This window comes from Miniopterus natalensis, chromosome 10, assembly GCF_054644295.1.
Source record: "Miniopterus natalensis isolate mMinNat1 chromosome 10, mMinNat1.hap1, whole genome shotgun sequence".
Lineage (NCBI taxonomy): Eukaryota > Metazoa > Chordata > Mammalia > Chiroptera > Miniopteridae > Miniopterus > Miniopterus natalensis.
Genome location: NC_142090.1, coordinates 57,834,316 through 57,853,314, shown reverse-complemented (window position 1 = coordinate 57,853,314; position 18,999 = coordinate 57,834,316). Strand labels below are relative to the sequence as shown.

Sequence of the window (18,999 nt, the reverse complement as noted above, 5' to 3'; positions counted from 1 at the left end):
TTTTTCTGGCTAGAAGCCACTAAGCTTGCATTTACCTTTTCCATTTTCAGATTTTATTGACACGGGTAGGTATTGCTGTTGGGCCCAAAGATGAGACAACAAAAGAGAGCCTAAGTTGAACTTCCTGGGCAACCCAAGCATACTTAGGGTAAGAATCAGATCAAACCCCACTCCGCCTCTTCTCTGATCCTGGCCTATCCCCAGTCAACAGAGTCTACAACCCAATCTTGTACTTGATTACTCTACGCAGCTTGTAGTCCTAGATTTTTCTGCAACATGCCATCTCGCCATTATTATAATTGCTCCTACTGGTATAGTATACTTCTTTTGTGTGCATCGGTGCTAAACAGACCATACATATTTGACTAAAACTCACTGACACTATAACCTATTAGCTTGGAGCTCTAATAGCACCGGATTTCACTCAAGCCCCAGTGGGCTCATTAATTCCTGCTTCAAATTTCCAGCATTTCCACTACCTTAAATTACTCTGAGCCTATCACTTATGTTATGAGTAGTAAGGGATCGAGGTAGGTTATCTGAATTTTAGACTGATCATTGCTGTTTCACAAAAAGCATGAAGTCTAGTGCTCATACCTTGCTGTCGAAAGCTCATGAACCAGCCATGAAGCATTTTAAATTGTCAAATCTGCGTTAGAGGTTCAATGGCAATTACGAACAATTCGAAAAGCTCCCCGAAGACTCATTAAAATTAATCCTTCTAAATACTTATTATAAATGCCATAATATAATATTTTAAGCAAATCTGGAGTTTTGGCAAAATGTTTTTTTCAAATTTCTAAAAGAATAAGGCATTATCTAAGTAAGGTGATTATATAACTTATCACCCAAATGGGAACACTGAATTAGTAAAAAGAAGTATTAACAATTACACAAAGACAAAAACCATAAGCCAGGATTGTCCCAGGCAAACCAGGACAAAAGGCCCCCTCTGCACAAAGCCCCTTACTCCAAACAGAATCTCTGTCCGTCTCAAGAATGTTATCTAAAACTTGGTGAGGTTAATTCAAAAAGGAGTCAATAAGAAAGTCGTCAGAAAAGGTAACTGAAGAACTCTGTGCACAGCTGACAAAGATTTCATTCCAGACTAGAATGAAATCCAATCTCTACTGTGAGATTTTTAAACATGGCCCCAAATTCTCTGACACTCCTCACTGAGAGGTGCAGCGTATGTCCCCTACACCTTCCATCCGGTCTCTTCAAACACCTGAGCAAAACTGCCAGCTCTGGGCACGGGTCCTGAAATACGACAGCTTCCCTTTCTGTGTCCTGGTAGTGCCCCTCAGCTCATCTATTCCTTACTGATCTTTCTGCTTGCGGGATCTGTCTATGACTGACAACTGAAGTCTCCAATTACAGTTGTCGATCTGTCCATCTCTCCTTCCCCGTCTGTCAGCTTCCTCCTCACATAGTTTAACACTCTAGCGACAGGTGCATACACATGAAGAACTGTATGTCTTCTTGGGAAACCCATCCCTCTATAGCTCTGTAACGCCCCTCTTTATCCCTGAAGATCTTCTGAACTGTCAGAAGTGTCTACTAAGCCTGAAGTTAATATAGCTACTCCAGCTTTCTTGTAATCAGTGTTAGAATGGTATATTTTTCTCCATCTTTTTACTTTTAACCTGAGTCTTTATATGAAAGGCAAGTTTGTTATAGAAAAAAAAAAAAAATACACCCCAAACTTAATTTAAAAAGAAAAAATAGAAAAAAAATATAGTTGGGTCTTGTGTTTTTTTTAATATGTTTTTATTGATTTCAGAGAGAGAAGCATCAGTGATGAGTCATTAATTCGATCTCCCGGATCATAGGTCAATGCTCAACCACTGAACCACGCTGGCCGGGCTTGGGTCTCATTTTTCATCCACATGGGCAATCTCTGTCTTTCCATTTTCACTGGTGTATTTAGACCAATTACATTCTGAGTGATTTTGAGATTGGTATATTAATACCCATCTTGTTTGTAACTGTTCTCTATTCATTGTATTTGTCCTTTCCCTTTTCTTGCCTCCTCTGATACCTTTCTAACTTATCTAAGTCCCCCATGAAATAGCACTATATTGCTTCATATGTAACATAGACGCCTTATAACAGAGTATTCTCAATTCTAATTGCCCATTCTTGTGACACCGTCGTCATTCATTTCACTTATCTATATACTATAATCACCCACTACATTGTCCTATTATTGCTTTAAATAGCAGTTTACTTTTAAATCAGCTAAGAAAAATAAAAGATTTTATTTTACTTTCATTTATTCCTTCTCTGACATTCTTCTTTTGCTTATGTTGGTCCAGCTTTCTAAACTACATGATTTTCCTTTTGCCTGAATGCCTGAAGAAAGTTCTGAGAAAGTTTTTATTTGTCCATCACTTCTGAAGGATATTTATTGGATACAGAATTCTAGATTGGTGATGTTTTACAAGACTCTTCTTTAAGTGTTCCATTCCATGCTCTTGCTTGGTTTCTGATGAAAAGTCTGATGTAATTCTTACCCTTGTTCCTTACGGTAAAGTATTTTTTCCTCTAGCTTCATTCAAGATTATCTCTGTCTTTGTTTTTCTGCAGTTTGAATATGATATGACTAGCTGCGGGCATCAGGGGTGTGTGTGTGTGTGTGTGTGTGTGTGTGTGTGTGTTTATATATATATTTATACAGAGCCTACTTGGTGGGCTCTGAGCTTCATGAATCTGTGGTTTGGTGTCTGTCATGAATTTTGATAAGTTTTCTGCCATTATTACTTCAAATACTTCTGCTCCACTCCCTCTTCTGCAGGTATTCCCATTATGATGTAGCTTTTTCCCTTTCAACCCTGACTTCCTTCCCTGACTGCAGTGTTCCCAGTCTATTTCCTTGCAACCCGACCATTGTTAACTATGGTTTCTCCCACTTTGGTGAGACAGAAAGGAGGCTGGAGAGAGACTGAGTGGGAGAAAGAAAATCCCTTCACAGGCTGGGATAAGATTCCAGCAAAGACTTTTCCCTGCAGAGTAGGCTTTTGTGATGGAGAAAGGTCTGGATATATTTTACAAAGATCCCCCTCCCCCTCCCACTGCCAGAGCCACAAGGGGATCTTCCTTCCATGATCTTCACTGTGAGAACCTTGTGGGGTTCCTGAAGGCAAAGTCCGAGAAAATGTGGGGGCTTTCCTACAGCTGCAGCCTCCTGGAGTTTTCACTCTCATATTAGTCCACACTCAGTCGCCAGCAGATCATCAGTTACTATTTCAGCATTCCTACCAGTATGGCTCCAGAAGCTTGTGCTCCAGGTAAGGAGATAGATGATGGCTCTATCTTGACGTGTCTGTCTCTTCAGACTTTAGTATAGTGGTTTTCCCTGTGAACTCTGTTCTTGGATGAACTGAAAAAAACTTGTTGATTTTCAGTTTGCCCAGCTTTTTCTCCTTGTCAGGATAGGAGCAACAACTCCCAAGCTCTTTACATGCTGGGGCTGAAGGCAGACATCTGACTTCCTATGTCAGGGGACATTCACTCTGACACAGAATGCTATTAGGAAACCCAAACCATGTGAAGAGCCAGCTCCAGCTTCCCAGCCACATCCAGCCACGTGAGTGAACCATGTTGGCAATGGATCCCTCCTATCTCAGTCAAGCTGCACAAAATGATACCACATGGAACAGAAACCTTTCCTGCCCAGCCCTTCCCCAACTGCAACAAATTAAATAACAGTGTTGTTTTAAGTCTTTATGTTTTTGGTGTGGTTCACTTTGCAGCAATATATAAGCAGAACGTTCCTAAGATGATCCACAAGGCCTTGCCAAGTTCTCAAAACTCAATTCATACAAATCTCCCTGAACACATCCCATGCCTCCAGTCACGGGGGGGCTCTCGGAGTCTGTGAAACCTACCAACCTCTTCTAAGGGTCTTGTCCCTATTCTTTACCTGGTTGGTCATGTGTCCTCCTTCAGATCTAAGCATACCCGTCCCCTTCGCAGCAAGGCTTCCATTGTCCATCCACTGAAAGTACACCTATTACCCACCCCTCTCTCACACAAATAGATAAAACCCACCACTCTCTATCTTAACTCTTTCTCATACATCTTTTTTCCTTTAAGCAACTTAAAACTCCAAATATATCTGCTAACTTGACTAATTTTTGCCTTCCCAACTAGATGATGGGTCCATGAGAAGAGGCACTCAGTTTTTCCCACCACTACATATCCATTGCCTGGCCTCACACGCAGAACACCACAGGGGCTTAGTAAATGCCTCTAAAGGCAGGAGCTCTTTGAAACAAACACTGCCTCCATGCATTCCTTGTTTAGACAAGGGTTTCTCAACCTTGGTACTATCACACTTTGTAGTAAAGAATTGTCTGTTGAAGAAGATTGTTCTGTTCATCTGCATGGTCGTTCAAGAGCATCCCTGGCCTCTCCTCTCTACATGTCCATAACACAACCACCTCTCCCCAAGCTGGGAAAACCAAAAATGTTTCCAGATACATATCATCAAATGTATCCTGGGGAGAAAGATTGAGAGCCAGTTGACAACCATTGGTTTAGACTAGAAAGACACTACTTCCCTAGCATCCTGGTTTAAACTAAAGGAGTGACAATAATAATAAAACAACGCAGGAATGTGGGTCTGCTTTAAACTGAAACCAATCTCACCATCAAATCCTTCCTCCAGTTCTCCTCAAACACTATTTAGGGTGAACTATGGGAGATTCTAGGAACCCTGACATTATAATAATTGGAAATTTCCACACTACCTCTTTCAAAAAATTCTTCCACTATCTAAAGAATGCCCCCATTTTTTCACCAGCTGGGCATAGCTGATATATGATCTCAATTTTGAAGACAGAAAATATCACTGATTGTTTTGAGGGGCCCCTAATCAAATGATCAAAGAACCCTATAACAAGAATGACCAACAGAGGCCAACACATTTAAACATTGTCTAATAAAAAAATTATCCCTGTACAGTTTAGTCTAATAATTGAAATCATGCCTCTTGCCTAAACAATATCCTCATTGTCACTTTTGTCGAAAAGATTAGGCGTTGTTTATTTATCTGCTGCAGGCTAAGTGAAACCAGCTGTACCAATGAACCAGACCCTCCTGCCCTCCATTCTTTTTCTAAAGGAAGTCAGGGCTAAATCTGCAATTTCAAGAGAGGCTCTGCTTTTTAAAAATAAAATTAGCAGATGTTGGTGGGTGGGTTATTATCCCCCTCGGCCTAGGCAATGATAAAAACTTTACTTTTTCAACTTTAACCTGTACACGAGGAGCACCAGGTCTAAAAAATCACATGGAGCAAAATCCAGTTTCTCTTGTATGTTGTCATGTATTTTGTGCATTAAATTGCAAAGCTAACGCTGACTGTATTATCATACTATGCTGCCATTTTCATACCCTATGACTAATAGTGTGGATACAGGCTTGATCTTAGAAGTGAGCTGTGATAATAAGCTTTGGCCCATGGACCCAAAGTCTAAAAGAAAGCAAAGCAGACGTAATGAGAAACAGAGAGAGGGCCTCGGGAGCATCCTGCAGCAGAGCTCACACCAAGTAATCAGACGTGCCTCTCCTTGGCACAGAGCTCCCATTTGCAGGCAGTAACATCTCAGGACACTGGAAGTCAGCATGACAGTCCCCGTGTCAACACTTAAGATTGAAACTTCGGTGGGCCATCAGTTTCCATCTGGGCATTTCTGACTTTTAAAATTCTTCAAACTACTCCTGATAGTGTTGCAATGGAGTTGACCTTCAGGGCAAACAGTAAAAGCCACCTCTTTAACCTCACAAATTCTGAAAAGGTGGTTAACTGCCACTGTCTTTCCCGACTGCTGCTTGTTTTAATTAACAGCATTTCTTCCGGCTATTCCTCCCGGGGCTTCGAAGAGCTCTTTGAAATGTATTTAGTATTTTTCAGTCTTGGTTTGGGCTAGTCTCTCAATTTATGAGGTCGTTTCATTCAAGTTCAATAATTCAGCAGAGACTGGCAGAATGAAATGCTAAAGGCAGACTGACACTTTCAATCACGCAAGTCTCCTGTTACACAGGTGAGCAAACTCCTTCATTGTTCTCATTGGCCTCTGAGATAACCTAAGGCTGGCACAAACCAGCGTGCGCAGACTTCTGTGTTTAGCAGGCCCCCGCAGGAGTAAAGCTTTGCATCTTCGCCTCAACAGAAACTGAAGATAAGCAGGAAAAAATTACCAGAAATCAGGACCGCCTGTGGGATGGCTTTGTCAAAGTCCAATACTCTAATTCCAGAGGTAGAACCAAGAGAAAGATTTTTCTTGATCTAAATGACACTAGAAGTATGAGAAAATCAAAAGCAAGCAGCTACAGCACCACCACCACCCCGCCCCGAAAAGAGAGGCCTCTGTCCCCTGCAGGAATAAAGGGTCGTGGTGTGTCACCACTGCGTGCAGAAACCGGGGGACTCAGGCACTGGCAGGGACTTGGGTATGCTCCACCAACAGACCCCAGGGCTCTGAGGGGCAGGTGAGTTCCACCTCATCTCAAGTTTGGGAGTTGAGGTGGCCGGTGATTGTAACTCCTATCTATCAAAGCCACACATGCATGGGCGCTCACATATTAACAACCCACAAACCTTTCCAAATGATATGGCTTATAGCCAATTCCACTTTAACACTCAAAGATAGCACCTTTGCTTAATCAAAATTCGCACAATAATCAAAATGAATCAGTTTGCCTTTACTTCAAGGCCCTCAGGCTTTAACAAACTTAGTGGATAGCTTAGTATCACCCTTTGATACTAAGCTATCCACCAAGCCCCAAAAGAGAACTGTCTCGCGTCCTACCAATACACACAGTGATGAAGAAGGCTTAATTTTAAAGCAAATGGTCTACGTGTCTGTTTTTATGCTCATACCATGCTGTTCTGATTACTATAGACTTGTAGTATTATCTGATGTCAGGAAGTGAGAGACCTCCAACTTTGTTCTTCCTTTTCAAGATTGCTGTCACTAGTCGGGGTCTTGTGTCTCCATACAAATTTTTGGATTTGCACCCTGTGTTCACTGCAGCATTGTTTACAATATCCAAGCTATGGAAGCAGCCCAAGTACCCATCAATAGGTTAGTGGATAAAAAAAGCTGTGGTACATTTATGCAATGGAACATTACTCAGCCTTAAAAAAAAAAAAAAAATGAAATCTTACCATTTGCAACAGTATGAATGGAGCTAGAAAGTATTACAATAAGTGAAAGAAGTCAGTCAGAGAAAGACAAATGCCATATGATTTAACTTATATGTGGAATCTAAAGAACAAAGTAAACAAACAAACAAAATAGAAATAGACTTACACACACAGAGAACAGACTCTTGGATGCGAAAGGGGAAAAGGTTGGGGGGTTGGGTGAAAAAGGTGAAGGAATCAGAAGTGCTAACTGGTAGTTACAAAATATACTGGGATATAAAATAAAGCACAGGGAATATAGTCAATAATGTTGTAATAACTATGTGTGGTGCCAGGTGTGTACTTTGCAAAGTATGTGACTGTCTAATTGCTATTCTGTATACCCGAAATTAATACAAAATAATGCTGAATGGCAACTGTAATTTAAAAATAAAATTTTTTAAAAAGCAAATGAATCTGTGAATTCAAACACTCGCCACTGGAAAGAACATATATAAAGTACTTTAGTCAATGTCATCCTCTCTTCCTTGCTTTTGAAACTCCACATCATTTTACCTGGACTTTCTAAGTACATTCTAGCTTTTACAGAATATATTACATTCTAACTTTATAGACTTATTTATGTATATGGGCCACCTCCCTTCAAGATCATTGTTTCTTGACAGCAGAATCCACATCTAAGATACCTTTTTTTCACACACAGCATAGAAAAGGCATAAAAATAACATAATAAATACTCATCTCCAGTTGAGTAAGCTCAGAACAGGTTAGCAAGTGTCTTAATATACAAACGTTCCTGGGAAACTGAGAGGTAAAGCGATGACTTCACGGTGCTGAATTAAAGACATTTTATACCAAGTTTTAAAATTTGAGGTGTTATACAATGTATGACTTTTAAAACCCTATATTAAATTTTAAAGGGATTTGAAAGAGAGAACATAATAAGGAAATTAAACCAGGATATAGAGATTAGTAGTTAGAGTTATGATAAATTGCTTCCCTGTCCCAAACACAAACACACACATGCACAAAGAAATAATTATGAAGCTGGGGAAATGTTTTTAAAAAAAATCTCTACTCAAATATGAAAAGTTTAAAGCGTTTTGTCTGTGTTTTTTTAAACTTATTCTTGAGTGTTTTACATTGATATGGTTGCAGTTAATCAGCCAAACTCTTTAGAACCAAACTCATTACCAAGGGGGTTTACACAGTATAGGAATCACAGTCAACTACCCAACCTATGTGTCCCTGCAAGAATAAGAAAATCAAGAGAATTCAAGAGTAATAAAAAGTCTTTCTACTCCTTCTCAAGTTTCTAAATTATGGCTAACAGCAACTACACCAAAATCAACAACTGCACAAACCTCTTGCTGGGGGTATATCCTCTGCTTATATTATTTAAAGAAGAAACATGAAATAAAAGATGGTTTATATATACCATAAATAGGACAAGAAGAACATTGTTATAAACACAATGCCAAATTAGTGAGGTCTGAAATTCATAAGTGTTATGGATTGAACTGTGCCCTTCAAAAGAGATATATTGGTGTCCTAGCACCAAATACCTCAGAATGTGATCTTATGTGGAAACAGGGTCTTTACAGGTGTAATCAAGTTAAAATAAGGTCATGCAATATGATTAGAGTCCTAATAAAAAGGGGGAATTTGGGCATAGAGACAGGCACACACAGGGAGCAAACCATGTGAACATGAAGTTGGAAGAGGGTGACACCGAGAAGCCAGCACACCACAGAGGCTAGGGGAGAGGCAGGGAACAGAGTCCCTTACAGAACCAACCCTCAGAAAGAACCAACTCCGCCAACATCTTGGTCTTACACGGTCCCCAAAACTGTAAGAAAGATAAATTTCTTGTTTAAACCACCCAGTTCATGGTACTTTCCTTCGGCAGCCTTAGCAAACTAATGCAATGGCGTTCATGGCAGATTCCGAACTTGGCCCATGGAAATCGACATCCGTAAAATGCTCTTAAACCAAAAATTAGTGAGATCTCTACAAATGCCAGGCAGCTTTAGTGCAAGATAATAATAGCTGTTCCTGGAGAAGATGCTAAGGACAGTGTTTAAAGATGGGGGCAGAGCTGCAGACATTTATGGGACAGCAGCGAGGAATCCTATCGAGGAACCTGCAACAGGGATCCCAACATTCAGAGACTCTTTAAACTACGTAGCACTTCAGGGGATGCATCAAACAAACGCAGCCCTCAGGTCTTGCTGAATGGCACGTAACTATTGTTCTTTGGCCTGACCTCGACACCTTAAAGCAAGCAAGCACATGCAGCCTCTCATCCATTATAGGAGGCGAGTGGTCAATGGCTTTCATCTCCAGCTGGAGGAAATTAAATACTACATGTGACCAGCAGGCTTGAAACTGCTTGAGAAATGCTGACAAGATACATTTAAGCCTGCTGGAGTGAGAAGTATTAACTGTCCAGAGCCATCCTTCTCAAAGACTGCAGGTACGTAAAAGGCAGTCTTCCTTTTATTCAGGCATAATAAATGAAGGATTTCTCAACCATCCCCAAGACTGTGCCATAAATCTTAAAAGTTAAGCATTTAATAGAGTTATTAACTTACATTTGGAAATCAGCGGAGCACATCTTTTGTGGGAAGGGCTTCCAAGTGATTGGTTTGTTTCCTTATAATGAAATCGTATGTTTGCATCTGTTTGATTCATGATTAAACCGAGTGAGAGTATATGTGAGAACCATCTGGAATATTCAACAAGGACGAACTCTTCCCAAGGAAGGCCTTACACTGCGGAAGCGGTGTAGTGCAATGGTTAGGAAAATAATGCCTTCAAACCAGATAGATACGGGCCAAAACCAGTATGGCCACGAACCACCTGTATGGATTTGGACGAGCAGCTGAAACTCTCTAAGCACAAAGTGTCCTGGTCAAATGGAGACGACAGTAATAGGCCCTTATCTTACAGGGCATGGTGAGGAGTCAATGGGACAAAGCATATATCAGACTATATTTACCATAATTGCTTAACCCAGTGCAGTTACCTTCATGCTATTAACATGAGATGTATGAGTACTTTTTATACAGCAGAGTACTATTTTTCTTTAGGAAATAATTTAAAATTTGGGACACGACCCCTACTGAAATTAGCTCAGCCACCCAGACCATTATCACGACATTCCGCAACGCTCAAGCAGCACCGCTAGGTCATTAGCGGCCCTTTAGATTTTGTTTTGGTTTTTACTCCCCATCATTCTTATTTTTCATTCAAATAAACAAAGACCTTTTTTCAAATATCTAAGATCTCAAAATTTATACTAGTATTTTTTATGTACAGCATTGCTGCGCTTCCTTACTTACATTTCTTCTTTTATAAGGAATATTCCTTCACCTTCTTAACTCAAAAATCATGCACAAAGGTATAAGAACACATTCCATAGAAGCCAAAAACCACCTAAATCAGCATACAATCAACATTTCCAGTTATGTGTTTAAAATGATAGTTCAGATCATTTTCTTCTATATAATTTAGCTTAAAATTTCCTAATTTTTATAATGACTTCAAAGGAAACAAAAACAGGAATAATTTAGAAAATAGTTTTTTAATAGTATTTGGTTATGTGATTAAGGTAAGACAAGGCTTGTGTCCCCTGCACTTATTTCTGAAATATGATTAAGTTTTCTATGAGTTACATGGCACTGAATATAGTAACTCTGTGCTCCTAATCAATCAGAGACAGGGAGGAAGTCTATCAGAAACATGCAGGGGGTGAGCTGTTCAGGACCTAAATCTCTGCCCTGACCTGGGGGAAGAAAACAAATGGGGAAGAGTTGTTGCTCTTTGTGAAAATATGTGCAGGGTGATGCCAAAGGAGACAGGTAGGAATAAAAAAGAGTATGCCGTGTTTTTTATTAAGTAATTTCTGAAAGATGAGTGAAAACTCATTTAAAAAGACATCGAGAATGGCCAATACATTTGGCTTTGTCAGCCACTACTCTAATTCTTAAGCAAAAGCTAAATCTCCATGATAAATTATTCATATCATTCACCCAGAAATGAATTCTCACCAGAGGCTTCCAACTCCAATGAGAGAAAGAGAAGCAAAGATGGGGGGAAGGGTGGGACAGAAAAGACAAACTAAACAAGTCTGCAAAACTGTTAGCAGGAAAAACCAATTCTATTCACTTTTACACTTGTTAAAAAAGAAATCTGAGGGAGGAAATTTATTATATATTACATGAAAATTATTTAAATATACTGTGACTTAGTTTTAAGAGAGCAGGTACATTTCACATTGAAACATTAAAAAACTAATGAACTTACTTGCTTTTCCCTTTGTATACTGTAGCATAAGATCCTTCCCCTAGTTTTTCCAGTTTTTCATATGAGTCAGCTTTTCCAAATTTGGGACTTGTCGGCTAAAAATGGAGCAGAGGGTAAACAAAACAGACTGTATCAAACTAATTAACAATAAATAACCCAACTCTGCTAAAAATATACAAATCCTCTGTCACTTTTTAAATAACATTTTTATGATATAAGAATGCTTATTTTTAAAAACAACAGATATTTGGGGTACAAAATTCTGAATATACAAAGAGTACAGAAGTTTAGATTAACCCATAATCTAGCCATTAAGAGGGAATCACCATAAATATTTTGATACCTCTTCTTCCAATGCTATCTGTATACAGAAGACTGCTTTTTTACATAAATGGGATTACACTATACATACTATCTTGTAACCTGCTTTTTTCCCCACTCAAAATATTGTAACTATTTTCTATGTCATCATATAATCTTCTAAAGTAGGGGCTGGCAAGTCCCATCCACCACCTGTTTTCATATGTCCCATAAGTTTAGAAAAGTCTTTAGATATTTTTAAAGGGGGGGATCAAAAAAATTCATAGCATGTGAAAATTATGTGAAAATCAAATTTTAGTGTACATAAAGTGTATTGGAACACAGTTACTCATTCATTTAGATATTATGTTATGACTTTCAAGCTAAAACAGAGTTGTAGTTGCAACAGAGATCACATGGCCAACAAAGCTAAAAATAGTTATTATCTGAACCCTGTTATAAATCATGACTGTACAAAATTTAGTCATATAAAGGTATTCCTCCAATACCTGACGATACAAACAGATAATCAAAGACAAATCAAAGATCTATCATTCAGATATCACCAATTAATAGAAAAGGAACTCTTTTATGTCTACAAAAACCAATCCTTTAGATTTAGCTGCAACAAAATAACTCTTCCTTAAGAAATGGTATGTATCCCCCATCATGACCATAAAAGTGCTAAGAGAGAGAGCTCATTACTTGCTGTGCTCAACTTCCACCCCAACTTCACCAGAGAGCACTGTCCTCCATGGAAGCTAATTACATATTATTTTAACATCGCTATAAAAGGGCAATACCAAAACATATTAGCAAATGATAATTATATGAGGAATTAAAAGCATCTTAAAGGGATTATCTGATCTAGTTATAAGTACATATATAATTGATAACAAGTTGCTAATGATTGTGGTGCTTTGTAAGTAACCAACAGTAGAAGTTCAGGGAAATAGCTTCCTCCAAAAAGTTTACAGAACACTATTCTTGAGCATATACTCTTGCACCACTTACAAAACAACACAGCATCCTGACAATGAATCTGACTCCCGCCATTTATAAGGATTCTGTGGCAAGTTGAGCACATGCCTCTTACTTCCTTGCCATCTGAAATGTCATGCAGTGACTGAAAAGACAATCAGAAACAGGAATTGGGAAACAGAAAAGAGTACCAATATCTAATCAGAAATTCTGAGGACTTCTGAAAGATAGAAGTAATCAGGATCATAACTTTGGAGAAAAAAATTGGGGGAACTTAAAGCCCCAACATGTAGGCAAAGGCTATTACAATTAAAAGAAGCAGGAGCTTCTAAGTAAATATCACACACAGCTGGGCATGCGGCGTCACCTCAAGCAAACTACAGGGACATTTGCACAGAAGACACAGCTCGTCACCTCAAGCAAACTACAGGGACATTTGCACAGAAGACACAGCTGAGAATGTGGGTATCCAGGCTAGAGGGGCAGAGCAAGAAGAGAAGCAGCCACTACCTAGAGAAAACAGGACATGCCCACATCCCCAAGCTGTAACTCCTGCCTCTCTCATACAATTACTGGAGACAATTTACACAAGACAGAATAAGCCGACAGCAATTCTCCAACACAAAAATGAGTGTCAAAAATCACAAATCATTTCAGAAAAATCAATAAGCGTAAAATTTAATGGGAAGTAAATTCAAACCCTGGTAAGAGAGTTGACATTGCAAAGGTAAAAATAACTTTGAATAAAAATAACAGTATCTTCAGAGAGATTAAAGATTAAATATTTAATTAGTAAAATAAAACATTTAATGGGCAGTGAATAAAAGAATGGACATAGGTGAAAAAGTACTAAGTTCAATGTTTGAACAGAATTTTCCCAGAAAACTCTGAGGTGAGGTTGCATCTTAACAGAAAAATTATCCAATAAGCGTAATATTTTTATAGACAACACTGGCTGAAGAAAGACAATTCAGCAATATTTTCAAAATAAAAAGGGAAATGACTTTGAATCATGAATACTATACTCAAAATAGTTACTCAAGTGGGATGGAAAAGCTGCAATCTTACCACCATCAAAAAAAAATCTAGGTATAAAATTCTATATTATCTCAATATAAGATGAAGTTGGAGTGATGGAAGAACTGCAGGAAAGCAAGAAACAGTAGGATAGGAGAAATAAAGCATATTGAGATTCGCTGGATTGACTGCAGATACTGATTAACTACAAATGTATGAGTTTTAATTCTTAAAAGGTAACCCCTAGAATAATTTAAATAAGATACAAATTCCAAACAAATCTGGGGGGAAAGGGCTGAAAGAAACAATTGCAAGGAAGAAGGGCGAAGAGGGTAAAAAGTAGGAGGCTAGAGGAGGCGGGGTACTCAGTAGGAAAGCATGTTAAGTGAAAAATCATAAAATAAGAAGAAAATCCAAACATATCAAAAATTACAATAAACATAAATGAACAAACTTCCTCTATTATTAGAAAGTTCTCAGACTAAAAAAACAAAGATAACCTAGCAATATGCTATTGAGAAGAGACAAAATTAAAGCAAGTGAGTAAACCTGAAAATAAAGGAGTACAGGAAAAATATAGCAAAAGTAAGTATTTTTGCAAAATCACGCACTATCGCAATACTGATGGCAGACAAGACAGACTATGGGAAACAAACGAATTAAATTAGTATATCTCATTAAAATTAACATTAACATCCACCAAGAAATTTAATCATCACAAACTACTTTGAGCCAAATAACACAGTTTTGAAATGTATGAAACAACTGCTAATAGCAATAAAATGAGAAATTGTCAAACCCATGGTGATAGTGGGAGACATACATCGCTCATTACATCAACAAAGCAAGCAGACAACTAATAAGTAAGGGATATGTGGGCTTGCATATTAGAATTAATATTTTAATCTAATTCACATATTGATACTTTTTATTTTAAGTACACATTTAACATTCACAAAAAATGACCACAGATTAGGCCACAAAGAAAATCTCAATATTCAAAATCACAGAAACATTCCAAGCTACTTTTTCTGAACTCAGTGTAATAAATTAGAAATAAAGAATAAAAGAAAAACTAAATAGTTTAGTCATGCAGGCCAAAAAGAAAATCAAAACAGAAAACTCATAAATAAATATGTGGCAGTAAGGACATGACATTTTAAGACCCATGGGATGCAGACAAATCAATACTTGAATTAAAATGTAAATACACATGCACATACTGGAAAAGAAGAACGCCTGAGAGTAATATGAGTTAGACATTTAACTGCAGCTAGAAAAAGAACAACACATATATAGTAGGAAAGGATTCATAAAGACAATAGCCTATTCTTTTCTTCAAGAAACTTGTGAAGTGCAAACCATGTGTTGAGTTGGACCAAGTAAAACTTAGCAGGAAATTACATTCAAAATCACCTGACAAGTCCTGTGTGGGTTATGTTCTCATGCATTTTTCATCACAGGGAAACAGCTTGCGAATGTCGCACTTTAGCATCACCCTCCTGAGCCCAAGTTTTAAATAGAAATTTAAAAACCTACATTAAACTTCAGTGTAAAATGATCTTCAATGGGGAAAATATTGTGTTCACAGTTCCACTCTAAATTATTTAAAATCAGAATGAGAAGTCTGTATGTTTGCTTTTGCGCTCCTTTAAGAATAAATTCAATCTAAGTTGAAGTAAAAAGCAGCAGCAGACAATCTCCTCTTTGCTCATATTAGGAGGTAAACTGCTAATGCGTATTTAGAGCAAGAGGTAGACATGGTCCCACAAAATTTGTAAGAGTATATTTTCTCTGCCGGGAAGGCACAAATAATTTTCTAAAAATTAATCACTCTTCATAAACTGTCTTATATCAGAACTGATGTAATCATTCTGAGACACAGACCATACTACACTTACAACCTGAAGAAATTAAATTGAGGACATTAGAAAAACAAGGGGAGTATTTTTTAAAACATACCCCATTTATCCGCAAGAAAAATCAAGTAAGAGAAAATGCTAATGGCACAAAGTAGTCTATTTATCTAATTAAATGGATGTGGATGCATTAACTGCCATGGTTAAAATATATTCCATGAACACTGTGATGGCAGAAAATTAATATTTCCCCACCTGTGGTGGTCATACAATCAATGTTATTTGCCCTGTGAAACCGGTATGTAGACATTATGGAAATACACTGTAACTTACAGATCAATCACACTAGCTCCACAGCACAAACTGAATACATATAATACCTCCCTGAAAGTTGTTCTAGTCTCCAAGAGAATGGGCCTATGGACTAGGCCATGTCTATGAGATAGTCTGAACTTTAAGAGTTAGATTCTCATAAAAGCAGTCTCCTATTTTAAGTACGCAAAAATGTTCTGACCTGTAATAACTATGTAAATAAATAAGGAATCTAAGTGCTAAGTCTTTAAAGAAGCCAATAATAAAACCAGTCCTGTCAAATGAACAAAACTAAGAATAATTCAGAAGGAGAGGTCCTCTTTAGTTTAATAATTAAAGTTCAAGCCTTTGGTTTGCCTTTTTTTCCCTTGCAAATTTATCAAAGCATCACATTTAAATAAAGATGCTACATCAAACCAGTATGCTGTCAACTCCAAACATCATCTTTGATGTCATGTGCATGCATGGGTGGGAAATGGCTTCATGGGGCACCTATTCCCTGCGTATCGCTTCCCTCCTTAGAGTGCAGGCTTAAGATAGCACTTTAGGGAATTGGAACTGCAGAGAGCTAATCAGCAATAACTAGCGGACACTAACTGCACAGAGACGTGGAATTTAATGAGATAATGTTTATACTTTTTTTTAACAGAATAAAGGTACAGAGAACTGTCAATTGTCTGGACCAGTGGTGGGGGACATTGGCATGGATAATGAAAAAGTGAAGATAATATTTCATCTGAACGGTGTTTGGACCCTGACCTTGTTAGCTCTAGTTCATTGTGCAATCAGCAAAAACTAGCTAACATCCTATGTTTAATATGAGCCAGGCTTCAGCTAATCACTTTAAATACATTATCCAAATTTAATCCCTGTACCACCACCCTGGGGTTGGTTCTACTAGTATCGCCATTTGAACAAGAAGAATGTAAAGACTGGAGAAATCAAGTAACTCATTCAAGATCCTACAGCTAATGGCAGAGCAAGAATTCAAACCAGGTTCACTGGAATCAAAAACAGATTTTTTTTTACCACCACTACATTGGTGGAATCTACATGTAGACCTAACTCCTACCCAAAAGTAGGAGATATTAAATTATGATACAGTCCATCATCTATTGAAACCCTATCCTAAAAACAGGGATGGGTTCTGAACTGTATTTATACTTATAAACTGCATGAGTAACACCTCTGTGTTCACTGTAATGATACCATGATATGGCTATAAGAATTCATACTGAATTCATTGAAATAGATTGTAACCTTTATGCATAACCCCTTGATTAAGATAGTTGATGGGGAAAACCACGGGTAAGAACCACCACTCTATTACATTATATTATAATTGAGAGAGTGGGTATGAGGATAAGATGGGAAGGATTCCACCAGAACTGTGACCTCAGTCAACAACCAGGATTTGAAGCGAGAGCCGCCTTGGCTAATTTTTCTTCTGCCTTGGATCTCCAGAACAGGCTCTATCATCCTGCATTTCTAGCCCCATTAAACAGAGTCACACTAAGGTAACCCATACTTGATGGGTAACTTGATAACAAAATAGATCTAAACGCTGGACAGAGAGATACACCCAATCCCCATGCATGGTGACAACCTGACAAGGGGGCCTGGTTCTCTCTGGGAACGGTCTAGCCCCACAAGCAGAAGGCAATACCAAGATGAGACCCCCTAAGGATGACCATCTGAGAACTGAAGTGCAACTCTTGCTTTCAAGTTTGCACCCTCCCCCTCCCCTCTCTAGACTGAGCCTGCCTAGCATGGGATGTACATTGGGGGGGGGGGGGCGGGTAATAGAAGGAGGTAATGCTGAGGAATTTTTGGAATGTATAGAGGACAGTAATCTGTATACGAATGTCTGAAACTATGTTCTCTTTAATCTCAGATTATGACAGCACAGCCCAATAACATCCCATCTAAACTGGACCAGCAAGACAGGCAGGCCGTCTCCTGTAGTGCTCCCAGCAGTCCTCACTGTTGGAGAGCACAGCCGGGTTGGGGGGGGTGGAAGGAAAAGGGGAGGGAAAGTCTGTCCTGTCAGTGACAGCATTAAACACTACCCTAGACCTAGCCTCAGGAAGGGCAGGCACTCCAAAAACATCTGAAACAAGTCAACGAATCTGTGAAACACCTTTTGAAATACACCAATTTAGATAAAATCACATTCTTTACATTTTGCCTGAACTTTATTTTTTTTAATTCAAATTTGTCTTTATTGTTGAAAGTATTACAGATGTCTCCTTTTATTCCCCCTTGACCCCTTCTACTTCCCCCCAGGCCTTCCCCACACTATTGTCTGTGTCCATGGGTTATGCATAGATGCATATAAATTCTTTGGTTAATCTCTCCCCACTCCCACCTTCCCACTGAGATTCTTCAGTCTGTTCCATGCTTCTGTGTCTCTGGATCTATTTTGTTCATCAGTTTATTTTGTTTATTAGATTCCACATATGAGTGAGATCATTTAATCTGAATCAGGAAGAATCAGAAAACCTGAGTTTTAAAGTGCCGATATGGGACAAAATCAGGAGGTACAGATGGATGTGACGGTCACTAAAATTGAGGCACTCTTAGTTCTTTGATTTTAGTCATGGCCCCTAACACACAGAATGACCAGCATGCAAACAGCATAGAGGTAGATACACAGTTGGGAAGACGTGGCTTGTACAAGAGTTTCTACAACAGTTTTATACAGGTTCATATTGGGCTCTGTAGGTTAATTTCATAACTTTCTATTTTATAGCTTCTCTTGGTTTTTTTTGTAGTAATTCCATTGATTCTTTTGGATTTTGCCGATTTATCATTAAAAATCCACTTGCTTGCTTTCATTATCTATAAAGACGTTATTCAGCTCCCTACTCCTTTTTTTTTTTCTCATAGTTTTGTATGGCATTCAACCAATAATTTGTCTATTGATTATTTTTAAGTAACATGAATTTTCTGTAGTTTAAGAATAGAGGGGTATGGCCCAGATAGCTTTTCTAGCTTTATAGGATAAACATTTTTATTTTCATGAAGTTAAAAAAAAAGATGATCTAGCACACACACTCTCCCCCTGTC

At 38.3% G+C, this 18,999-nt stretch overlaps 1 protein-coding gene across 1 annotated transcript in view; it reads right to left on the bottom strand.

Annotated features, from left to right (window-relative positions):
• The window catches only part of CDK14 (cyclin dependent kinase 14), a 496,763-nt gene that overhangs the window by 356,885 nt on the left and 120,879 nt on the right, over positions 1-18,999 (bottom strand). Inside the window, exon 4 of the mRNA XM_087821147.1 lies at positions 11,462-11,556. Coding sequence (XP_087677273.1) covers positions 11,462-11,556 — 95 coding nt within the window. The remainder of the gene's footprint in view (positions 1-11,461; positions 11,557-18,999) is intronic.